Source organism: Carettochelys insculpta, chromosome 20 (assembly GCF_033958435.1).
Source record: "Carettochelys insculpta isolate YL-2023 chromosome 20, ASM3395843v1, whole genome shotgun sequence".
Classification (NCBI taxonomy): Eukaryota; Metazoa; Chordata; order Testudines; family Carettochelyidae; genus Carettochelys; species Carettochelys insculpta.
Window position 1 is genome coordinate 20,655,919 of NC_134156.1, and position 25,927 is coordinate 20,681,845.

Below are 25,927 nucleotides of genomic sequence, written 5' to 3' on the forward strand. Positions count from 1 at the left end.
CAAAAGAGACAATAGGGAAACAAAAAAAATAAAGATGAACTGAGTTCAACCCTCCACACAATATGGCTCTTCCCAGACCACAGAAACTTCTGCAAGAGAACAGCCTGTTGGAAGGCGCTTCCCTGGGAGAGTGGAATGCCCTGCCAGGGTCAATACATCACAGCTGGCCCACAGCTGAGCCACTGACATCATAAGTAAAAATGCAACTGGCCTGCTTAGAATTCCCCACGGACATGATCTCGTAGCCCGACAATGCATCCGAGCACCATGAACTCAGGAATCTGTTTCCTGCCTCTGTGGTTTTCAGGGAGTCAGGGGGGCTCATTAGCCCTCCCGACCCCTCCAAGCTGTGCTCCCTCTCAATAATAGAGGAGAGGACTGGTTATAGCAGCATCTTGGGAGATGAAGGGCACTCAGTATATGAAGTGTGCTTTGCACTCCCATAACCAAGCGTGGCTCCCTCAGGTGCATGGAAACCAGTCAGGTTCACCCTGGCTGGGCATTTACCTATGCCGAGGAAGCCATCAGAACATTACTGAGAAGGCAACTCTAATCAGATGCAACCTTCTGGGAAAGCCTGTCTGTGGAACCACAGCAGGAAATGTCATTTCACCAACACTGGGTTGCAACGAGTTTGTGGAGAAAGTTATCAAGAGCATTTCCCCTCCAGATCAGGGATGCCGGCTGTGGTTGATCTGCTGTGTGCCTCAAAACCCTTGTGATGCCTTCATCAATATCCCGACATTTGGTGAGGGGGCGGGGCTCAAGCTGGAGCCACTTCTAAGCAAAGCCACGCGGGCTGCTCCTTGCTTGCAGTGCAAGAGTAGACACAGATGGAAAGTGAATGTAGGTCCCTTGCACCTGATCAGCCCAGTCCACTTATATTGTTTGCAGCCTGTTCTGTGCCTGGACATTGTTCAAGGGATCAACCACTGTGGGGATTGTACATTAAGTGACAACATAAGCAATGGCTGCAGCGAATGCACTTGTCACCGCTCTCATCGGAATGGCAGCTGGAGGCCTCCATGCTGCAAAATTTACCAGCAAGAATGGTCCTTCAAAAATTAGGTGTAACGGCTGTGATCAACAGCAAAACAAAAAAACCAAGAAAACAACCCACAAATCCAACATCAGAACGGTCTGGAGTCTCAGAGAATCCATGTTATCATCTATCAGAGGGGTAGCCGTGTTAGTCTGGATCTGTAGAGCAACGAAGGGTCCTGTGGCACCTTATAGACTAACAGAAAAGTTTAGAGCATGAGCTTTCGTGAGTTAACTCACTTCAGTGCATCTGAAGAAGTGAGTTAACTCACGAAAGCTCATGCTCTAAACTTTTCTGTTAGTCTATAAGGTGCCACAGGACCCTTCGTTGCTCCACGTTATCATCATGTGTGTTGCTTCTCAAACAAGATGACGACTCTTTCAGGCTACTACAAAACAGCAGCATGCCTGGATGTTTGTGTATCATGGGATATTTTTTATCATCATACAATTATATCTGAAGCTTTAATATGTTTAATCCTCAGCAAGAGGCCATCTGTTAAGAAGCTGAAGTAGGTCATGCTGGAGGGCCAGACATTGTGTTCCTGGAAAGCCAAGCAGGAATTCATTCCATGGACAGGACTCTACAGTGAGAGAGGCCACAATCCACGGCTGTGACGTCGGAACAGTGTCCGCAGGAAGCCAATGCAGCTCCCCTCCCAACGCTGAAATAAACAGATGCCAAGAGGATGTAGCGCTGGATTTCCCCCTAAGTAGCAGAAGACGGGATTCAGCTGAAGTGAGCCAGCTGGATTCTACTGTAGCGTTAGGTCATGGCCGGACTCTACAGGAGTTCTTCTGGCAGAGGCTGCTCAGAGAGGTGAACTGAACTAGTGCATTCCTTAATGGTACTGACTACACCCCACTCCCTGTCCGTTACTACCCACTTTTGGAGCTGGTGCCAAGCAGGTCCCTGGAAGAGAAATAGTTGCAAGGGCTTTCTCCACAATGGTACAAACCTCGCTGGCTGCCACAGGACTGTGTTATGATCTACACTAGCCTGGAGACAATCTGAGCCATGGTCTAACTACAGGTCTATAATCAGGGGTCAAGCTACAGGACTCCGTGTGGAGGTGCAGAGCTATTCTGCTGACCTACCCGGGGAATGAAAGCAGACGGATCTCGTTTGCGCAGGAACTCAAAAGGCTAAGAGTCTCTCTGAAGTGGAAAAAAGTAACAGAAAGGGCAGGAAGTTCTGAAGGGAGCAATCCTAATCCCCTCCCTCAGGAAGGATCCTGGGGGTTGAAGTTGAAGTATGGTTCTACATTTGGACTTTGCTCTTTTTATCTAAGGCTAAAAAGAGACTCTAGCAAGGAGGGGGAAGCGTGCATTGTGTGTGGCTTGAATTAAGATGCGGGAGAGGAGAGTGTTGGCTGTTCGGCTGAATTAAATTATACTGGGAATTTTTAAGTGGTTGCCTGTTGCAGGTCACCTGTGGGACAGATTTCAGTGTAGGCTGGATCCTGAGGTTAGAGCAGTAACACGTGGTGGCTATATATACATCCTGGTTGCTGCAGCTCCAAGGTCCTCAGCTAAAAACCCCTAATACTCAGAGAATGAAACTCCTTTCCTTCTACCATAACTCATGTCAGAGTGTCAATCACAGGCAAACCACGTCTGGCAATTTCCAGGCAGCCTCATACACACGTCATATAAGTTACAACCAGGGCAGCACTTAGCTACAGTCCTAGCAGTGCTGCCAGTGTCCTTCAATTAAGTTATTTCTTTGTAACTGGGAGCAGTTCACCCATTCAGCTGTGCACACTCTCCACCTCTTTCCCACTCCCTCAGCTCTGCAATGCTGAGACACAGCTCCTCTCGCATCTCCACGCCACTGGAGCGATTTACAGTCTTCAGTGCATTTCTGGATTCTCAACTCTGAGCTAAACACAGTAGCAAGACTGCCGACGCTGGCTTGATTTCAATTCTTACAGTGAAGTTTCAGCTCTGTAGTGCTTGGTGCAGAACACACAGTTTATCATTAGTTTCCTCTGATCCAACCTCCTTTCCTTACCTGTTGTATTTGGAGGGGTATCCAGGATTGTCTTCAGGAGCTTCATGTCCTTAATGTTATGAATATAAATAGATTCCTCCAGGCAAACAATCAACCTCTGCAAAAACACGACAGACAGGCACACAACCACAATTTGTTAATCTCCCCTACCCACAAACTAAAAACATGTCAGCAGCTGCCACTAACGTGTGTCTTTCCCAGCAGAGTTTACACTCTCGGGTCCTGCACTCAGAGAGAGCTATCAGGCAGCTCTGCTCTCCACAGTGGCTAATAAGAGAGGTGATACTCTTCTTTTCAAATCCCTTGCTGCTGAGAAGCCCTTGATTTTGTACAAAACAACTGCAAAGAACTGCCTGACTTTGGAACCCAGATTACACACCCTGATCTCTTTTGCCATGACCTTACAAGGGAGTGGATTTTAAAGAGCATTTGCCAATGTACAGTGCTGTAGGGATTATCTGGATGCAATCTGAACTAAGGCAATGATGGTGGTCTCATAATATCTCCGAGTTTCATCCCTTCCCAACCCTAACCATGCTTTTCCTGTTGATGTTTTTCCTCTTGTGGCTTCTTGAACAACAGGACACTTTATAATCATAAAAATTAGAGGGGGACAAGGCTGTTAGATCCCATCTAGTCTGCTCCCCACACAGCATGGCTTTGCTCACTACAATACACTAACGTCATATGCAACTAGATGGAACATGCATGTGATGAGACACCCACTGCTTTCTATTTATTCCAGATCCCAGAGGATCAATGTAAGGAAGATAAACCTACAGCTTGTGGGTAATTTCTCAAACACCATCGGGGAGCAAGACTCCATCTTCTGCTGCCCACTCCAGAGCTGCCTCTAGCACTGGGACCATGTTCCAGCTCTGACTGGGGGAGACATTGTGGCATGTCTGTTTGGATCAGCAGAAACAGAGGAAAAACTATTTTTCTTGGCAATAGGATGGATCGGACAGCTAACGTGATCTGCCCCATTGCCACCTGATTCTGCTGTGCTTCCAGGGATCCTGAAACCACTCCCAGTACCGACTGCCAGGAAAAAGGCTGTTGAAAGGAGAGGAAGAAATAGAAAGGAGTAGAACACAGGAGTGCTCCAGAGCTGTATCTAGTATTGCCAGGTTGTTAACATTAGGTCAGCACTGTGCCCCCAAACAGGCTGTAAGCCGACACTTGTCACTAATGTATTCTGTACTGACGCAAGCAGAGCGTGAGCTTGGGCAGCTGGGGGCCTGTCTTCAGGAGCGCTGAGCACCAGCAGCTCTCCCTGCCCTCCAGCCCCAATCATAAATGGAAGTGGCAAGTGCTCAGCCCCTCTGAAAACCTGGCACTAAAAGGCAATGCCAGAATCTTCAGACTTCGGTGGTGGAAGCTCCAAGTGCTTCCACCCATTCGGCCATCAGGCCACTTATTTTCGGTCTTCATGAGGATGTTTGTGACTAACTTTAGATACCCAAGTTTAAAAACTTGGCCTTGGTGCATAACTACAGAGCCCACCAACACTACTTGAAATCAAAGCCTTTTTATAAAAAGAAGCTTCTGTTCCTGCTAACCACAGTGGCCAATGTGTTTCCTCCCATTAGCATAAAATGGCACTTTCCAAAGGAACTGCCCTCAACTGTATACCAGAGGCCTGTGAATTGTATTGTATGCAAATGTCTCAAGGCTTCAGAGTTCTACAACACAAGGCTGTTGATAGAAGCAAAGAGGGTTATATGTGTGCATGAGAGATAATGCAGATAGGTGTTCAGATGTTAGATGCGGGGGCTGAGGAGCAGAAATTCAAACACAGTTCTTCTAGATGACAGGAGCTACAAATGAAAAATCTGCACCAAGTGGAACGAGATCTCCTGTTGGTGACACGAGAGGACTGGTGGGAGCAGTGAGGTGAAAAGAGAAGACATTTACAAGGTTGGCCTGAACAAGTCCATGGAGAGGTTCAGACAAAAGCTCTCATTTTCCACTGCCCTGCCTGTTGAGCAGTCATTAACACCAGCGTCCAACACGACTAGATGAGACTGGGAGGGTTGCCTCTCAGTTTGTGCTAGCGTAAAGCGCCATACGAAGGGCAGGTAATGGCCCATGGATGAGGAGCTAGTGTAGGTATTCATACTTCTTGCTCTGATGGTAGGGAACAATGCCTTAGTGTGCATTGTGATAATTTGTAGGGTGTGTGAGAAGAAACACCAGTACAACGTGCATTATGTGGAATGTATCACTTTTGTTGCTTACTACTCCATGGCACTTTCCTCTCTGCTTTCATTCGGCTACTAACAAACAGACTAATCATCTTGACCTGCGCACTGAGAAGCAACAAGTGTCCTTCTCATAGGTACATCAAAAGGATTCCGCACCACAACTACAGCGAAGAGATCCAAGGAAAATATAGGGAGTTTTCATTAATATATTAACCCTACTTCTCACCAATCAGAAGCACTAGCCCCTGCTGCAGCATTTGAAGAAGAAAAAAAATAGTCGTTTTTCACCATGTGGAAGTAATAACAGGGCTGGAAACAAAGTTTCCATGAATCAGCAGCCACCAAAAGTCTAATTCAAATGGATTCTTCAGTTTGAATAACAAAGATTTTCCACTAAGGGATCAAATCAGAAGTCAGAACTATTTACCCAAAAAGAGAGCTGTTCTTGGTTAAACTTTCATGGCTGACAGCAGTGCTCTGGCTTGGATGGGTTTTACACTATGATGAACTTTCTCCCGTGCGGTATGTTTTCCACACTGAAGTCCAAGACGAGGGTTTTCAGAGTAACAAAGCAAGTGCATAACTTGGCTGTCAGCAGATTAACTCACAAAGGCCAGTAACAGAGAGGTAGCTGTGTTAGTCTGTGCTCCAACAAAACAAAACAGCAAAAATGTAGCACTTTAAAGACTAACAAAATGATTTATTAGGTGATGAGCTTTTGCAGGACAGACCCACTTCATCAGATCAATAGTTTAGTCCCCTGAAGTCAGAGTTACACCAGAGATAAATTTGGCCGCGTTTGTACTCATTTCATGCTGCAGTGCACTGAAACAAACTGCATTCATGCTGAGAGGACTGGTCCAACTTGCCTCCAAGTATTGAGAGACATTTTTATGCACGTTCTCGTAGATACTAGGGTAAGCCAACAATCCTACCATATAGCAACTGTAAACACTCTAGCTGCATCTGCTTCACACACACTTTCGTGAGACAAGTTGGGGTAGGCAGTATCTTTGATTGGACCAACCGCTGTTGGTGAGAGAGACAAACTCTTTGAAGAGTTCTTTGCAAGGTTGGAAGCTTATCTGCCTCATCACTAGATGCTGGTCCAACTGAAGATATAACTTACTTCACCTTGTCTCTCTACTATCCTGGAACGAGCATAGCTACAACACCATACACGCATTTAAATGACAGCTGAGGCAGAACAAATTATTATTGCCAATGGCAAGCAGGAGAGGGGAGGTCATCATCCCCCAGGCATGGAAGAGCTCTCTTCCCATGTGACAAGTACCCTCCTGTGTCCTCTAAACTCCCTTTTGTTTAGTGCTCCTATGCTGACCTGTCTGTTCTCCAGTGCTGGATCATAACCATCATGAATTGTATCCACCTGTGCTAGAACATTAGCTTTCCAGAGTAGCAACCTTACCTTTTATATCCTAAAACATTTGGGCATAAGCTTTCAGGGGCAAAAATCCAGACCTGTCCTTAAGCTAATGCTGAATATGCAGCTGCACAGGGCACCAGGTGTCCCAAATGTGGCGACACCTTGGGCAGCTGCATGCTGTGTATGCATAAGGCAGCAGCTGTGGGGTGGGACAGCAAGGTGCAGGCAGTGCTGGCTCCAGCAGCCAGCCCCCTCAATACCCACCCAGCTGCGCCTCGTCCCCATTTATCCTCACCACGTCTCTGAGAAGCAGGGACTCCAAAAGGGCTGGGGGCCAAGGCTTAGGGAAGGTGTGGGGCTGGGAGCAGAGCCCTGGACGGTAGGGTGGGTAGCAGCTGGCTACACATATAATATATGAGTGTGCTGCAGCAGCACCCCCGTTCCTGCATCTATGTCTCCTTGTCCATCTCCTGCAGCCCTAAGTGCAGGCCCTCCCTGTGCCTCTGCACAGAGCACCATAAACCCTGCAAAACCCCCCTTAATCTGACACAGCGGAGTTACGGATTTATTGTCCATAAATCTGAAAAAGTGGGTATTACGTGCGAAAGCTCATCACCAAATAAATAAAATTGTTAACCTTTAAAGTGCTACAAACCTGCTCGCTTTGTTTTGAGAAGATACCGACTAACACAGCTACCCCCGTGAGACTACTCGCCTTTGTCCCAGGCAATTTTGTTTAATGAGAACAGGTTAATTAACTGTTTGTTGCTGAGTAAACTGCGTGTAGCTGCTTTATCATCTTTTAACTCTACGCTGACCAGAAGTGTTTTTCTCCAAAACCAAGCTCTCCTATCCCACGCAGGGTTATTACAAGGAAATGCAGGAAGCAATGCATTTAAAACATGCCTTTCGCTGAGGAACATGCTGAGCCACACTCAGAGGCAATGCAAATTACATGGTGTTAAATGGATGGAACTGAGGGACAGAAGCTAAGCAGAGATGAGCCAAGGAATAGTGGGTGATTCACCTTGGGAGACTGGAGTTCCACTTGGGGCCCAGCAGTCTCCCCCGCCCTCTGTGTGTCCCTTCCCCAATGCTCCTCACACCCCAGAGCCCCACACTTATCTGCTCCTCCCCTTCCCTCCCAGCACTTTTGGAATGCATGAAGCATCTTATTTCGCACTTTGTCCCCGCTCCTACTTCTCTCCCGCAGAGCCGGAATGTGCTGAACTGCTGATTCAGCACGTTCTAGCCGTGGGGGAGCAGGGACAGAGTGTGCATCAGGAGATCTGCTGTGCTCCAAAAGTGCTGGGAGGGTATGGGGAGTCTTACAGAGTCCCAGGGGTGCGTGGGGGAGGGAGCAGCCAGGGGTCCATGAGCTGCAGGTGGAGCCCCATGGGACCACATGCAGCCCACAGGTTGCCCACCACTGGTCTAAAGGCTAAAACAGTTCAAAATGTAACTCATTTGTGGGTATCTGTGTAACAGAAGTTGATGGAGTGAGAACATCTTAAACCCCGGGGCGGGAAAGTGTCACATCTATTTTATTTAGACTCCACTGACAATTAATGCAGAAGCAAGTGATACCCTCGTCCCTTACCTGCCGATTCAGACGGATGGACAGGATGTTGCTGGAATAGCTATAGTTACAGATCTCTGTCCCTTTCTTGAAGTGATAGACATTCATTTGCCGAGGCTTGCTGTGACTCACCACGACCACCAGGCTGCTGGAGAAGAGGCGCTCCACAATGTAAACATCTGGTATTTCATCTGTTCAGCCAAAAGAAAGTGAGGCAGGTGCTTTCATCTTGGGGCCTTGGCTCTAAGAGTAAAATCCCTCACGCGTTTCACCTAGCTCAGGAGCTGGTGTTTAATCACGAGAGTGCTGCTTTTATTAAACATTACTTTGCTTGGCATGGCTTCACATAGGCCTCCTGATCAGGTATGCACAGGGCTCAGGCAGCAAGGGGTTAATGGTCTTTCCTTTGGAGACCAGGACTTAGTGCCTGCAGCGCTGCCACAAGTGACTAGCCTGGCTTGAGCCCTCCAGGTGTACTTAATCAGAAGGCGACAGGATATAGAGGGGATGGGCTCTCCTTCCCAGCTGTTTACCTTAATCAAGGGATATACAGGTCCTGCAAAAGAGCTGGAGAAGCTCCTTAGAGGGGGAAGACCAGGCTGTCTGAGACAGGAGCAAACACTGTGTAGTCTGCTGTTATTTCCTGTAAGTACATGCTGTGACTGTTCTGGACTCCCTGAAGAAAGGGATAGCTGCCCTAAAGGGAGGTAAGATAGTCTCTCCCACCGCAACCCCCAGTTATATTACGCCAGAGTACTTTGCTTGGCTTTTTGTACCTTTTACTCTCTTACCACCACAAGCCCTCCTCCTCAAAACACCCAGGTAACTGGGGAGAGAGTTCTCCTCTTTCACTCTAACTATGTTCTGGTGCTAGCATATGCCGAGGGCAGACCTGTGCTAGTCCTAATTTTGTTTAAATGTTGTTCTTGTGCTATGTCTAGATTACAATATTTTAAGAGGGGGTGTAAAAACAATAGGCAACTCTAGAGATAGCAAGGCTTTAGGATGGGCTTCCTATCTAGTATGGCGTGTGATTGCCCCCCCCCCCCACATATGCCAGTCAGCCTGCGCTGTGTCTTGTAGGCTGTCGCCTAACCATTTCAGAGGCCCGGTTACAAGTGTCAGCTGTGACACTATTTAGACACTCTTCCAGTGTTTTTGGAACTGTGGATTCTTAAAAGCTAACGGATTTATTTAGGCATAAGGTCGCACAGGCCAAAACCCACTTCATCAGATGCACGCTTTGAGACTGAAGTGCATCTGGATTGGTTGGAACCAATGTTCCCTGTAAGCTGAGCACTTGCGTGGATGCCCAGGAGAGCGTCAGTTGCTGCCCAGCTGATTAGCAGAATGCCCACCGAGAACTACAGCCAGCAGCATGCGTTTCCATTGGTGGTACACATCGGCATATGCCTTGGTGGACACAATTTATTCTGCTCATGGATGGACAAAATTAGAGCAAACACTGATTGGGACTACCAGGTGTAGATGACACCCAGTCTCGTAGACAAAATAGTATAATTTGTCATAGGGCCTTAATTGGTCTGTTCATGACTTCAGAGAGTCTTCCAGGATAAAAAACAGATTGTGGATCAACACTGCTTGTCGTATCAGTACACCCAAACTCAAATTTTGTCATGGCAAGGTTAAAGGGCTTTGCCGAATAGCTTTACAAATGCTAATTAAGGTTAGAGCTTTTTTTTAAAACTAGTCTTTGTCACATGATCTTGGCAAAGAAAACTGCACCATATACAATTTAGCAATAAAAGAGCTTCTCAGAGTCAAGCCCCTTGTAGATGGGTCTCTAAAAGAGACACTTTAATTGCGTACCCTGAGTCTTTACATCAAATTCCAGGTAATTCAGGACTGAAGTTGTGTGTCTAAAATTTACTGATCCTAAACGAAGAACTTACATTTAAGTCTTCTTGTGTTTGCAACGTAAACACAGTTGTATTCAGCTAACCTATGGGAACGGAGATGAAACTCCCAGAAAACAAGACTGATTAGCATCTACTTCATTCAGTCTGAACAACCAAATGGTGACAAACTCTTCAATGCCCAGGTCTAATAACCTATAATGATATTCAATATGGTGGTAAAAATATGCTTCCAGTTGACTTTTTTTTTTAAAACCTGCCAATGTCCCTTTTAAATACTATTTATCTAGGACAGCATTAGTCCAATGAGGATGGGAGCAGAGGCAGATGTCATCCGTGCTATACAGTAGCCCCTCCCCGCCCGACTTACATGATTTCCACTTGTGCATTTCTTGCAATAAAGCAAGTAGAAATTGTGAGTGGTGAGGGGCTGGGAACCAGGTGACAGCCTGGCTCCTGGCTCCTCCCTACTTGCAGGAGCAAGGAAACTGGCCAGTGAAGCAGTACTGGTCAGTTTCCTGGCTCCAGCAAGGGGCAGGGAGCCAGGAACCAGGCAGCAGCCTGGCTGGGCTCTGCTTGGAGGAGCTGGGAAACTGACCAGCACTGCTGTGCCTGGCTGTGGGCTCCCCACTGCTCTGGGAGCAGGGAGCCAGGTGCAGCCAGGATCAGGGGACTTGAAGGTGGCAGTACCCCTCCCCCACCTGGCCTCAACTGAGGCAAAATTTGACTTACACATGGTTGCCCAGGAATGCAACCTACACATAAGTTGGGGTCTGCTGTAGTAAGAAAGCTAACCAAATGGAGCTGCTCCTTTGAGGCGGATTAAACGTGCAGCAATACAAACTAAAGCCTATCATCATCCAATAATCCACTGCATCAAGATAAAACAGACTTACTGTTTTCATGGACTTGGTCCAACTGTTCCACAGAACTTAGGGAGAAAAGCCTATACCCAGTTTTGGTTCCAATTGCCAGGGAGCTGCAAAAAAACAAAATTAGTGCTAATTAGTTTGCAGTGTATTGCTCTGATCTCGAAACCATTGAGTAACAAAGAAAAAAATTGTAGATTCTAGTACAATGCAACATTTAGTCTTTGGCTAATATGCAAATTTCAACCTATGACAGATACAACTGTCTACCCCAATAGTTGTTTCTCTCTGACTGTGAGGTGTACACAACAAGGTGCTTTAAAAGCAATTTGCATCTGAGGCTGATAGCTTTGCAAATGCTAATTAAGTTCCAGAATACCCTGTGAGGCCTGAATAGTCTCATTTCAAACAGCAGGAAAAACTTAAGTATACCATGGACATATTCTGCCATTTGGCTTTTAAACTGATGTTCCTACTAACTTCTCTGATTCTGAATACAAATCTATCACATCCTGGAATAAATTCAGTGATTTGCCTGAAGCCACACACAGTCTGATGCAGAGCTGGGAACAAAACAGAATGCTATGGCCAGCACTAATTTAGTACATATTAACATGCAATCTCTGGGTTCCTTGAAAGGTTAGTGCTCTAACCACTCTGCCACCCTTGCCCAATCAAGGAAAATATTCCTCTTGTGTAAGGTTAAAAAAAAAAAAGCAGTATGACAGATGTGGCAACTTCCTGCAGTATCCCTGACTGAATTTTTGAATTATGTTAAAGTATCCATGGAATCTTTGCAAAGGTTATGCACTGTTGTGGACTGGGATGATCAAAGAACTACACTGAATAATGTTGCAGACAAGAATGATCTTGCAGGACACTGCATGTGAATTGGATATCATGGGAAATACTTCCCCACCCAGGCAAAATCATATGCTCTGACAGGGGGCCCACTATCTGCTCATGACCTGTCCCCAGAATCTGAAAATCAAAGGCCCAAGGTGCATACAGAGAGACTGAAGATGGTTGGTCGTAACAGATTTAGCTCAGAAACAGAACTAATAACCAGGGAAAAACTACTTCGTGGGGTTTGAAGGACTGACTCCTAGCACAGCCTTTGCTGGAATTGGGGTGGGGGTGGGATGATCTCTGTTTAACATATTATCATTCAAACAGGCTCTTATTGTGTTCATGTTTTCCCTGTAGTGCTTCACATTAAGAATAATTGTGCTTGCTTAAAAAGATAAAGCAGTAAAGTAGCACTTTAAAGACTAACAAAATAATTTATTAGGTGAGCTTTCGTGGGACAGACCCACTTCTTCAGACCATAGCCATACCAGAACAGACTAAAGAAGTGGGTCTGTCCCACAAAAGCTCACCTAATAAATTATTTTGTTAGTCTTTAAAGTGCTACTTTACTGCTTTTTTGTTTTGATAGTATATAGACTAGCATGGCTTTCTCTCTGCTTAAAAAGATCTGTGTGGTAACTTGTAACCACTAGCAAGTATGCTGTGCATAAGCCTATAGAGAGAAAGCACAAAACACACTGTCGTCTTTAAGCACTCTGAGGGCTTGTCTCCATTACCGGCTAGGTAGATATACATTGTAATGATCAATGCGCTGGGGATTGATTTAGCAGATTAAATTGACTGCAGATTGGCTGGGCATCGACTCTGCAATTCCACCAGAATGAGATGAGTTGTAAGGGGAGTCAATGCAGGGAATTTCTCCCATGGACCCAGCATGGTATGGACCCTGTAGCAAGCAGATAGATGTAAGCTACCTGGACTTGTTACGTTAATAACGTAACTCAAATTGTGCATCTTAGAGCTACTGCCCCCATAATGTAGACCTGCCCTGGCTTGCTGGGAATAGTACAGGCATGGAATTATGCAATCTGGGAAAATCCAAGGCAGGAGGGAGAGATGTAGGTTTCTGCTCCAGAGAGATAACAACTGAGGACCTGGAAGTTGACAAGTGGTTGTGCTAGAGGAAGCCCATCCGGGGGGAAAAACAGTTGCAGTTTCTCTGGGTTCTGACAAGAATCACAGGGCATTTGGGGGCAGGTAGCAGGCATGAAGGATGGTGCTGGTCATGAATTTTTCATCTGTTAAGATCATTGCTAAAGTTGTGTGAGAACTTCATCTTCCAGCCAGCAAAGGCAAGACCTTCCCTGATTCCAATGCATCTAAGATGAGAAGTGATCTTTAAAAGTCTACCTTAAAAACACTAGAGTTTTGGGAAAGCTGTGCAGCCTTAGCTTGGTGATTATACTTTCTTGGTGTCCAAGAGACAGCACTGATGCACAGTTTTATGTAGGAGACTGTTTGTTTGCAAAATGCAGGCTTGTTTTTAACATGTAGATTTGATGTTAGCTAAGGATTAGATCTCAGCTATGGTAACTGGCAACATCTAAGTTTACATCAGCGACTGATTTAGAACAGCAAATACAAAAGGGAGAACAGTAAAATATTTGTACTGTAACACACTCAGATCAGTGCAGCCACATGAGAAGCACATTGCCAATTCCATCAAAGCACAATTTGAGATACTGAGTAACTGGAAACGTAAGACAGCAGTGCAAACATTACAATAGCACGCTTTCTTTCCAAATCTCCAGAAATATTGGTACAGTAATCCCTCAATTTAAGACTAGTAGGGGGAGGGTGGTCTGTTAACGCCAAAAGTCCATTAAATCCAAATGGTTTACTGTACTGTACAGTATTTGCCACAGCACACCCCTGCCCAGCCAGGCTCCCCCAGCCCCACCCACGCCAAATAAATGCCAGTGACTCACTAGACCTGCTGGAGCCACCAGGGCTGGGGTGGCAGCCGGGGCCGCTGCCATCAGGGGTGGGGCGTGTACACGCAGGCAGGTGGCACTCGTGCACCCCACACCTGGTGGGAGGAGTGCATGGCAGCTCAAGCGGTAGCAGACCCAGCGGCTCAACCAGCTCCGGTGAGTTGCTGGCATTTATTTATTGGGGTGGGGGGGCTTATTTCCAATGTCTGTTAAGTTGGGGTCTGTTAAATTGACAGTCTACTGTATCCACACTTCTCTGTACTACATAAATAAGGCTATATTAGCGAACTGCTTTGGTCTTGGAGTATAGTGCAAGTGAGCTGTCAGAATGTGACCATGTCTTGAAGTGAAGCTTCTCTTAAACTGACCACTCAATGAGACAGTAAAAGTTGCTCTCTACTAGACAAAGTCAAACCATGAATTAAACAAAACCGTGTCTGGCTCAGGGACAGCTTTTGAGGATTGATAGCAGAGCTTTAGCAAGTACCACACCCCCACACTTGAGAGCATATCCAGAAACTGCACTGTAGAAAATTCAGCTCTTCTCCTACAAGCAAGGGCTTTAGCAATAACAGAACACGTTGGCTACATCTACACTAGTGGGAAACTTTGAAATGGCCACGCTAATGGCCAAATTGGAGAATACTAACAAGGTGCTAAAATGAATATTCAGCAGCTCATTAGCATGCTGCCAGCTGCAGCACTTTGAAAGTGCTGCATTTTGCTCGCATGTGGCTCATCTACACGGGTCCTTTTTGAAAGGACCCTGCAAACATCAAAAGCCCCTTATTCCTATTTCAGTGCCTCATTAGTATTCTCTGATTTGGCCATTAGCACGGCCATTTCGAAGTTTTCCCCTAGTGTAGATGTGACCACTCTGTCACCCACGCATCAGAATATATCCACTGGTAGGCTTTTCCCAGGGGATTAATCTACCTCCCCAGTCCTGCAGAACTACTTATGCTGGATCTGCAATTGTTCTGAGCTACTTACTTTGAGCTACCCATGGGTGAGATGGATTAAATATTAGGAAGAATACTGTTCACATTTAAGGTACATCTACACTGCAGAGAAGAGCTACTTTGCTGTGGTGAGTCTTCCAGAGTTTGATTTACAAGTAGGGTGCGCTAATCAAATTTACAGGGCCTCCCCATTGACCAATGTAGTCCTACCCTGTTAGGAGGAAGAGAGGTCAATGGGAGTGCAGGCTCCCATCTTACCTCCCTTAGTGGAGACAGTGTGGATGCCCAAATTAAGGGACATCTACTTCAGCTATGTAATTAACATAGCCGAAAGTGCATACCTTAATTCAACCTTCCCCTGCAGCACAGACCTGCCCTGAGTGTAGCTAACCACCTTTATTTTCTTGCCTCTTCCAAAATGTATTGGAGACTGCACTCAAGTCTAGTGCAGACTGTCAACCCTAGGTTTATTTTGGCCCTGATATTTTTAATTCGCTAGGTGAAGCTGGCAGAGATGCTTGCTGTGCCTCAGTGTTCCTAACTGTAAACTGGTGATATTATTCACTCTGCCTTGTAAAGCCATAAGATCACCCAATGAAAGCTTCACTTGTCATGCTACCATGCAATCATCTTGCCAAGAAATAGTGGTTCAGCTGTGAACTATTTAAATGTACACTGAATGACTAACAGAAGCAGGGTCCTAAACTAAAGATCACAATCTCTAGAGGCATCCAGATGTTACCATGACTTCTCTGCACAGTGAATGTTTTAGCTGATGATCAGCCAAACCCTGAATGTGCAACAGTGACTAAGTGAGGAAAGCATGAAAGCAGGAAACATGATGTGAAATGGGATTGAACTCCAATGCCTTAACTATATCAAATCAAGATGGACACAACCATACACTGTGCACTGACACAGACACATAGCCCTGGTTATGTACCAAGTATACTGTGGAAGGAGTTAAACTTTCTGTCCCCTTAGCTGCAGTCAGCATTTGGGGTGTAAACAAGTGAGAGGCATAAAGAGCTCAATCCCATATCTCCAATTTCCAAGAGCACCAGGGTGCACAAGCACCTTGCGCTGGGCCCAAGCTTGCAAAAAAATGGTTTGGCTCAATGAGAAAGAAGCCTGCTCGTACTGAAGGCAAGAGGAGATCTGGAGTTAACTTGCATGCCAACAGACACATCTCCCCACGGGCCCAGGCCCAAGCACGGGACAGATAATCACCGGTACAGCAAACTTCAACAACAGGATCCTGACAGCTCTAACACAACGGACCCTTAATAAGCTCAGGGCCAGACTGGTACCGGCTCTTTGTGAGCAGCAGAGTGGGACAGAGGCAGCAGCAACTAGCAAAAGCTCCTCCTGGTTACTCAGACCCAAGCTGGCCCTGGCAGCAGCCCTGACTTGGCCTGGAACAGGCAGGTCCTGGAGCCGGCCAGAGAGAGACAGCTGCCTCTTTGTTCCCCTTCCAGTGCAGCTGCCCTGCCACGGGGCCAAGCAGGGGATCGCTCCCTCCTCCCGTGGGGACAAGTCAGGGCCGGCTCCCCAGCCTGGCAGGCTCCCCTCCCGCGCAGCCCGGGCTGACACTTGCCCTCTGCCCGAGTCCCGGCGTGAGTCCTCCCCGCTGCCCCCCCACCTCCACCGCAGTCCTGGCACGAGCCTTCCCCCGCCTCCTCCGTCCCCCCGCAGTCCTGGCGTGGGTCCTCCCCCCACCCCTGCTTCTTTCTTCCTCCCTCCCCTCCTCTTCCTCTTCCTCTTCCTCTTCCTCCCCACCTCCACCGCAGTCCTGGCAGGAGTTCTCGCCCCCCCCCGCTTCCTCCTCAGCCCCCCGCCCGGCCCGCCGCCTACGTGCAATCCTGGTTGTAGGAGAAGCAGCTCAGCGCCTCGGGCCCCTCGGCCGGGCCCGCTCCGGCGGCGGCGGCGGCCTCCATGGGCGGCGCGCTGCAGCTCCGGCCTCCGCCGCCACAGCCCCAGCGAGAGCGACCGGCGGGCGAGGCCGCTCCTGCCTCCCATTGGCCACCGGGAGTTCGGACGGGCCACCTCACCCGCCGCCCCCGGCGAGGTTCGGCCAATCGCGGGCGTTGCTGGAGGGGGCGGGGCGGGGCACAGGAAGAACGCCCCGCCCCCTAGGCCAACAGGGCTGATGGCGATTGGCTGGTGGGGTGGAGCCGCCGTCTCTGGCCACGTGGTTGTGTTGTGGTTGCATCAGACTGGAGTCCTGACAGATGGGGGGGGGGGGGCAGGACACAGCTGGAAGGGGGGGAACAGCTGGACTGGGCTCAGTTCCCTGTCAGCCCAGCCCTTGGCCGCCCAGGAGAGATTCAGGGGTTGCCCAGCTGATTAGCAGCTCACCCACAGTGGGCAGCCACTGATGGGGCACATCCACAAAGGTGCACATAACATTTATTCTGCCCATGGGTGGAAAAAAATTAGCAGGAGCACTGCTTCTGGCTGCCGCTGGCTCACATGAGCACCTGCTGATTGGGCTGTTTGGCTTTTATCTCTAAGGAACATCATTCAACTATTTAAATAGGTCTGTAATTCTCCTTCCCAGGCACCAGGCCTTATAGGTCTCGCAGCTAGTGTCCCCACCAAAATCAGTTCCCCTCCCACTGGACAAATACAGTCCCTGTCTCTAAGGGTTTCCAAGATCAGGGCCTTCTACTGTAAAGTTTGAAATGTGTCTTGACTCAATGGGAGTACTTGGGAGTGTGTAAAGTTCAGGCACAGGTCAGAGGGGGAGCCGAGTTAGTCTGTAGCTTCACAATATAAGAAAAAAACAAGCTGTCCTATAGCACCTTAAAGACTAACAAATTGTTTATTAGGTAATGAGTTTTGGTGGGTAAGGCCCACTTCATCAGATTCTGGAGCAGAAATAAGCAACCAGGGAAACATAAAGCAGGCAGGGGAAGGAGGAGGGAGGATAGCTGTAAATCTCTGCAGGAGTGGTGTCAAATTAGACTAGACAATGGCCAGATCTACACTTAGGGAGAAAGTCAGCTTGTGATACTCAACTCTATCTACATGAATACCATAGGTGGAATCAATATACCATATGCTCAGTTTTTGCAGCGTGCCCACCGTGGGAGGTCAATGGGAGAAACTCTCCCATCAACTTCCCTTAGTGATTCTGTGAAGTACCAGGATTGATGGGAGAGCAATGAGTGGTTCGTTTAATGTGTCCTTACCAGTGTCCCCTCTAATTTTTTTCACCCATGGGCAAAATAAATCTTATGTGCACCAAGGCATGCGCAGATATGTGCCATCAGTAGAAACATGCTGCCCCACTGTGGGTGGCTGTGGGCGTTCTGCTAATCAGCTGGGCTCCGCTGGCTTGGCCACGTCCACAGGATGAATGATGGAAGGATTCCAAAAGACATCCTGTATGGTGAGCTAGCCTCTGGCAAAAGACCTCCTGGACGCCCCCAGTTGCGCTACAAAGATGTCTGCAAGAGAGACCTCAGAGAGGTAGACATCAAGCTGGACAACTGGGAAGAACTAGCAGACGACCGCAGCAGATGGAGGCAGGGGTTACACAAGGGCCTTCAGAAGGGCGAGATGAAGATCAGACAGCTAGCAGAGGAGAAACGAGCGCACAGAAAGCACAATAAGGACTTGCCAGACACCCACTATATCTGCAAGAGATGCAGCAAGGACTGTCACTCTCATGTGGGTCTTCATAGTCTTCATAGTCACAATAGACGCTGTAAATGAAGTCCTCAACTGAAACTTTAAAGGGCGCGATCCATAGTCTATGCAGACTGAAGGATGCCTACACTACACTGTTATGGACAATGCTCCCATTGACATTAATTTTCACGCGAGCGCTAGTCATCTAATTACGGGTTTGTAGGATCTGCCCTCAAGTCTCAACAATCCTGTTTACTTAACCGTTAGTTTAGTTATATTTACTTTTAGAACATTTGTGATTTTAGGAGCATGTTTTCCTTTTTCTTGTTTTCAAGGATGCGCCTGAGGCAGCGCAAGTGGAAGACGTTCAGCCACTTTTCCTGGCAGGCATACAGGGTCCAAGTCTCGCTGCCATAAAGGAGGGTGCTGAGGATGCAGGCTCTGTAGACTTGCATTTTGGTGTGCGTGTACAGCTTGTTGTTATTCCACACTCTCTTGCTGAGTCTGGACATAGTTGTGGCCACTCTTCCGATCCTCTTATTTAGCTCAGTGTCCAACGACAGGGTGTCAGTGATGGTGGACCTGAGGTAAACGAACTCGTGGACGACCTCTAATGTATAGTTGTCAATGCTGATTGCTGGGGATTCAGCAACATCCTGACCGAGTACATTTGTCTTCTTTAGGCTGATGGTAAGCCCAAAGTCCTTGCACACTTTGGAGAACTGATCCAGCAGTTTTTGAAGCTGGTCTTCTGTGTGAGACACTACAGCAGCATCGTCTGTGAACAGCATGTCTCTGATGAGGACTTCTCGCACCTTAGACTTAGCTTTCAGCCTTGCGAGGTTAAACAGTTTCCCATCAGATCTTGTGTGCAGCATGATGCCCTCTGTTGAAGATCCAAGAAGCGCGCTGCACTCCTGGAGTACAAACGCTCACCGAGCCAGAGTACCCAGCAAGCACTTAGAGAGGCCAGAAGAACAGTACAGCAGACAGCCAGGTGCTGTGCCAACAACCACTGGCTCCAGCTATGCAGTAGCATTCAGACCTGTGCCGACTTTGGTAATCTCAGAGGAATGTATGAGGGTATGAGGAAGGCATTAGGACCCACCCAGAACAAGATGGCACCTCTGAAATCCAAATCTGGTGAAGTCATTGCTGACAAAGCCAAACAGATGAAGCGCTGGGTTGAGCACTACTCCAAGCTGTACTCATGCGAGAATGTTGTGGTTGACGCAGCCCTCGATGCCGTCGAGCTCCTACCAGTAATGGACGAACTGGATCAAGAACCAACTGTGGATGAACTGAAGAGAGCCATTGACAGCATTGCAGCGGGAAAGGCCCCTGGTCAGGATGGTATACCACCAGAGGTAATCAAGTGTGCCACGGACACACTCCTGGAACCCCTACATGAGCTACTGTGCCTGTGCTGGAAAGAGGGTGAGGTTCCACAGGATATGCACGACGCTAACACTGTAACGTTGTATAAGAACAAAGGAGACAGAAGCGACTGCAACAACTACAGTGGAATCTCCCTCCTAAGCATCACTGGTAAACTGTTCGCTCGCGTCATCCTTGGCAGACTCCAGAAGATTGCTGAGAGGGTGTACCCCAAATCGCAGTGCGGATTCCATGCAGAGAGGTCTACCGTTGACATGGTCTTCTCTCTAAGGCAGCTGCAGGAGAAGTGCAGGGAGCAGAGAAAGCCACTCTACATAGCCTTCATCGACCTGACCAAGGCTTTTGACTTGGTCAGCAGGGATGGTCTGTTCAAACTGCTCCACAAGATAGGCTGTCCTCCACGGTTACTCAAGATGATCCCGTCGTTCCACGAAGACATGAGAGGAACCATCCAATATGACGGCGCATTATCGGATGCTTTCAGAATCAGGAGCGGCATCAAACAAGGATGCGTGCTTGCTCCGACATTGTTCGGGATCTTCTTCGCACTCCTCCTGAAGCATGTCCATAACAGTAGTTGTTCTGGTATGTGACCAGGTGGCTTAGGACATGTCCTTGATCCTGTAAAAGAGTCCACAGAATCCCACCTAATTCAGTTGGACTCCAGATGCTCATCTCCACATGCCTGGCTGAATCCCTTTCGGCATGATCTAGACCCCTGTTATATGCATCTCTTTAGTTGCAGTATTGTAAAATTTAAAGACACCCCCCACCCCCTGCCAGACATGTCAGGAATTATCTTCTCTCTGGCAAAATGTTTATTTTTGGGAAAGTGTTTTTTTTTTTTAAAACAAATAGCTCCAAACTAACAGTATTTCTAAGTTCATACCAGTGTGGGTTTGGTGCTCAACCCAGTGAAGTTGGTAGCATGGCAAATTGGTTCTAAAGCACAAATGTAGTGATTAAGGGTATGTCTACATTAAAAATGCTACAGCACCATCATTGCAACATAGACAACACAGTGTTGGAGGGATGGAAGAATTCTTCTCTCACCCTAGTACTAGCTGTGCTGGGACTTAGGTTCGCTTAATTACAGCACGCAGAGAGTGAAATTTGTCAGAGCCCTAAGGGATGAATTCAGGCTGACCTAACTTTGTAGGTCAAACCTAATTAGCAAACACAGTTGGGGGAGAGTTCAAATTAATAAAATTTCAGGAAGACACTTCTATTACTATTAATCCACCATATAAAAGTTGGTATTATGTTACCTGATATTATCCATAAAGTTTTAAGCACTGTTTGCTTATGAACTATCAACAGCCGAAGAGTAGTAGGTCCTATACTGGAAGCAATGCAGATGAACTTCATGCCTGGTTTTAAGGCACGTTGTCAGATTAGCCGCTATAATTGAAAGTTTACTGTTGGGGGTAGTAGTAATAACATTTACCCATAGACAGGTTTTTAAATGGTACATAAGTAAAATCCAGTCACAAAAGCAGCTGAAATTTGTGTAATATAAGTTGCAGCCATACTTCTGTCTTGCCATCTGTTGTTGCAACAGTATTGACCAATCTTGCAGTAGCTGCCTAAAGCTAGCATTTAACCCCCGTGGTGAAGACCTACTATGCTTGCCTCATGTGCCAGTAAGATAATTAATCATGGGCGTGGCCTTTGGTGTCACCTACTCTGACAAGTGTCAAATGTAGCTGAGTCAGTCTAGGCTACGGTGATCATAATTTCCTGTGCTGAATACAGGACACCTGGTAAAATTTCTCCTACTCGGCTGAGTTTGATGGCAATCAATCAGAACTATGGAGTACAAACATTCAAATTAACATCTAATTGACTGACCCCTGTTAAAAAGACATGCTGCCTAGCTGGAGTCTCTTTATCTATCTTTTTTTTTTTTTTTTTATCTCGAAGGTTTGCATGGGGAGAGGTGACATACACACATTCCTGTAACCCTCTCTCATACAGGTAGTGAGGTGACTGACTGACCTGACCCAACCCTCCCTGCCAAGTGCTCTCCACCCTCCGTGCCTGGCTGGGCCCTGAGGATGTACCCAACTCTCCTGGTACCTGGCTCTGCATCTTCTCAGGGTATCGGATGGGTGATACTCAGGGAGACACGAGCCCTCCACCAGATTTCTGCTGAGTTTCACACCAGCAGGTGGCAAGCAGCTACCTGTTAGCCCAGTGCAGGAGGGAAGGGACCAGAGTTGTTTCCAGCCTCAGGGAGGTAGGCATGGAGGATAGGGATGACCTAGCCTGTGTGTCTGAGGTCATATCTTCCTTCTCACACCCCCTGCCCTCAAGTTTTGCTCCAGCTTGTCCCTTCCTGGCCACACAGTGTCGAAAGGCAGCTATCATCTCCAACAGCTGCTGGCCACCAACATAACCCAGCCTCCTTCCGTTCCCCGACTAAAGCATGGGCAGGAAGGAGAAGTTTTGGTCGCATCATGTTTCAGAGGTAACAGGTTGTCCCAGGTGTAAAAGGGGTTCGCTGGACAGAAACTAGACAAGCAGTGAGCATGAAAAAGCTTTATTAACAATGGCTTAATCAGTGTTATGGGGAGGAGGGGGAATTAAGAGGGAATACCTAGTGCTTACCACGCAGGTAAGCATGTTATAGTCCGTGTCAGCAAAAACAAGGAGTCCAGGGGCATCTTAAAGGCTAACAATTTTATTAGGGCATAAGCTTTTGTGAATTGCAACTCACCCTGAGATGCAGCTGATTAAGTAAGTTGCAACTCACAAAAGCTCATGCCCTAATAAAATTGTTAGTCACTGAGGTGCCACTGTTTCATTCCATGCCATGTTCACCTGTGTCTGATAATTCTGTTCTCTATTATAGTTTCAATTTGCCTGGTTCGGAGTTTAGGTTTACATGGTTACAAATGGCAGGGTGGCCTCTGGAGTATTTTAAAAATGTTACAATAGCTATAAAAATTATCAATATTTCATTGTGTGCCTTCATGTAATGTTGTTGAATGGGACTTCTTTTCATTTGACAGTTTCTCTTCAGCACATACCTGTATTTTATCAACTTCTATCTTCTCCTTTTTCCTAGATTATAGAATATTTCCTTAATAACTCCTGGCCCAAAACATGCCTATCTAAACCACATGCCCCTCTGTCCCTGTTGGCTTTCCTATCTTTGATACTATACGCAAAGCCAAGTCACTGTGTATGCAAATATTCAACAGATGTGTAGCTGGCCATCGTGCACACAATAAGCACACTGGGGGTGCGCTAATGCATGAACCATTAAATAAACAATTTTCTGCACACAGATGTGCATGTCTTACCCTGAAAATAAAGCCATGCGTGTCTAACAAGAATGAAATGGAGTCGTAGTACCGTAGCTGCAAACATTCTGTCCTAAGTGAAGGAAGAACTCAGCTTCGGCAAAAGGTTGCAGAAGGGATGTTTGCTGCACCCTTTCATTTCTGGGGTTATTTCTTGGGGGGCAATGTTGTGTCTTTGCATTTTCTGATGAGTCAAGAAAAACTGTTATAGCCTGTCAACAGAGAAAGACCGACTAAAGAGAACATGATATAGAGAGAGATTTGGCATACATAGATCTGATTCATCCCTTACTTTGCACTGGTGTGCTTCAGAAATAACTCCATTGATGTGAAGGGACTTTATCAACTGCAAAACTGAGGTGAGGGAGTGGAGAAACAGGCCCTATGCTGCTTTTTATCAAGGCATGTGGCTTGAAGCAGTGGTGTTCGTCTCTGAATGCATCATCCCATGGGATCTTCCTCTTCCAACACTTCACGTTGATGGCTAGAAAACTCATGTCTCTCTAGAATCTTCCATTTCTGATAACGAGTACTGCCTCAAGTGCTTACTAGACAGCACGCTACATTTCTAGTAGCACTCATAAGGCCATACACCATCCTGGGTCCATTAGCAGAGATCTAACAAAACAATTAGGATTAAAATCTTGTTTCAGGGAGTCAAATGTCCCTTTCAGTGACCTAGGGTTAGAAGGAAACTTCCCTTGAGGGGAGGTTAATCTAGAATCATGTAGTTTCTTGCCCCTTTCTTAGAAGCAGCTAGTGTTGGTTGCTGTCCACTCCAAAATACTGCACGAAACAAATCATGGGTTTGAATTAGGGTGGCACTTTGGGAGTCCCTGCAGCTCCCACAGATTAAAGTGGGAAACGCATATGTTGTTCAAGGCCAATGCATGACCCTTAGTAAATGCACATCATAGTCGTGAAAAGTGTTCTAAGTGTTTGAAGACAGAAATGACATTGTAAATGACCATTAGGTCAGTCTCCCTGCAGGCGCAGAGCTTGGTCGCTGTTTCAAAGGCCAGCAGGAACCACTGCCTTCTTATCGACTGAAATCCTGCATAACCAGGCAAGAGACTTGCCCCCAAATAACTCCTATTTGGACTAGATCATATGTTTTAGGAAGCAGTCTGCTGATGGTGTAGTATCCCCCTGCAGACTCTCATCACCACAAGGCCACAGAGCGTGAATGATTGCAAACGCCGGAGAAAATTTTCCAGCTATGGTACCGTAAGCTATGTGTAGACTGTGGTGCTAACTCAAAATAAAGTATGCAATATGCACAATGTAAATTGCATAAGTTATTTCAAGGTAGCTTATTTCGAACTCGATGCCATCCAAATGGCACTGAAATTCGAAACAGGTGCCCATTTTGAACTTCCCGCTACCCTTCTGATGACAAGGTGTAGCGGGAACGAAATGCCGTGCCTGAAATAGCCCTGTTATTTCAAACGCGGTGTTTACCTGAGAGGTTGCTATTTTGGGATACATTATACCCTGAAATAGCAACCAAAGTGTATTCGTAGCCCTATAAATTGTGGCATGGTTTCACTGAGGAGGGCAGAAACCCCAGCAGTAGGTGGTGCCTATATTGCAACAAAAGAAGTGCCAGGCTTCAAGTAATTTTTATATATTCGTAACTGATGTAGTAAACCCAGAGGTGATAGGGCTGTGAACAGCCAAGATCAAAGGTCCCAGGGCTCAACCCTCACAGAAGGTAAGCACTGACAATAGGGAAACTTAAATTAGACAAAGCCATACAGAATATACTTGAGGGACCAGGGTCCTTGTGACAATTTATGGGGCCCTACATGAGTTGCCCAATGCTGCCCGGGTGCTCCCGCATCCCCACATGGCTTGTCCTGGGGCCAGGTCTGCCAATGGGTGGAGGGGGAGAAGCTTAGGGGGCAACTCCATAGGGGGCCAGTGTTTCAAAGGGGCTACCCTGAACATTCAATTTAGCATGTCCCTCTTAGACCCCCTAGATCAACCTCCAGAGTGTTGATCGTATGGACACGCCATCAGAAAGACACCATCTGCTGGGCCAGCACAGAGTCTGAAATGCTCTCACACCACTGGAGGTGCCTTGTCCAGTGCTGGACGGAAGACCAGCAGCTGTATATACTCTGCCATTGTTTATGCTGCCCCTCTTTGGAGAAGTGGTTCACTTTCTGGAGTTATCCAAAAAAAAAAAAAAGAACCCAAGTAAGTCCCAATCCCAAAGCCGAACTATATGAACTCTGCTGTCAGGTAGGAAATGCGGGATCACTACACTTGGCAAATATGATCAGAAATCAGGCCTCTGATGAACCGGGGACTTGACTGTACTGGGAAATGCCACGTTCAGGTTTGTGACCTTGCAACGTGGTGATCGGTCAATGACTCGATTGTTCAGACCCAGTGGACTGTGTAGATAATGGAGAGGATGGAAGAAACACTGTGCAGTTTGCCCAGAAGAGCTTAGTGCTGGAGTTACTGTGAGAACTCATCAGTGTTCCCTGTAAGCTAAGCGCCTGGGCAGCCCGCCAGGAGAGATTCAGGTGCTGCCCAGCAGATTAGCAGAACACCCATGCCCGGCAGCATATTTCTATTGGCGGTGCACATCTGCACATGCTTTGGTACACATGACCAAATTTATTCTGCCAAATGGATGGAAAAAAATTAGAGGGACCCCTGGAACTGACTTGTCTCCCTGATTCAGGAGAGTGGACAGATTCAGACCCAGTGTAAGCAGGAGTAAAGTACAGCTATACAGAGTGGCACATAGGAAGCCATTTGGAGCTTTATGGAGCTTATTTTACAGAACCCTGAAATGGTGCTCCTACGTATTGGAGTGCCATCTACTGGC

The 25,927-nt window shown here is 47.0% G+C and overlaps 1 protein-coding gene across 2 annotated transcripts in view; it reads right to left on the reverse strand.

Annotated features, from left to right (window-relative positions):
- WIPI1 (WD repeat domain, phosphoinositide interacting 1) overlaps positions 1 to 16,740 on the reverse strand; it is a 36,002-nt gene extending 19,262 nt beyond the window's left edge. Inside the window, exons 1-4 of one of the 2 annotated variants that reach the window (XM_075014977.1) lie at positions 16,595 to 16,740; positions 11,002 to 11,084; positions 8,250 to 8,419; positions 3,056 to 3,152 (exon numbers count right to left, since the gene is read on the reverse strand). In XM_075014977.1, coding sequence (XP_074871078.1) covers positions 3,056 to 3,152; positions 8,250 to 8,419; positions 11,002 to 11,084; positions 16,595 to 16,677 — 433 coding nt within the window. In that variant the 5' untranslated portion in view covers positions 16,678 to 16,740. The remainder of the gene's footprint in view (positions 1 to 3,055; positions 3,153 to 8,249; positions 8,420 to 11,001; positions 11,085 to 16,594) is intronic. The other variant, XM_075014978.1, reaches the window with a different exon arrangement.
- Between the last annotated feature and the right edge of the window lie 9,187 nt (positions 16,741 to 25,927).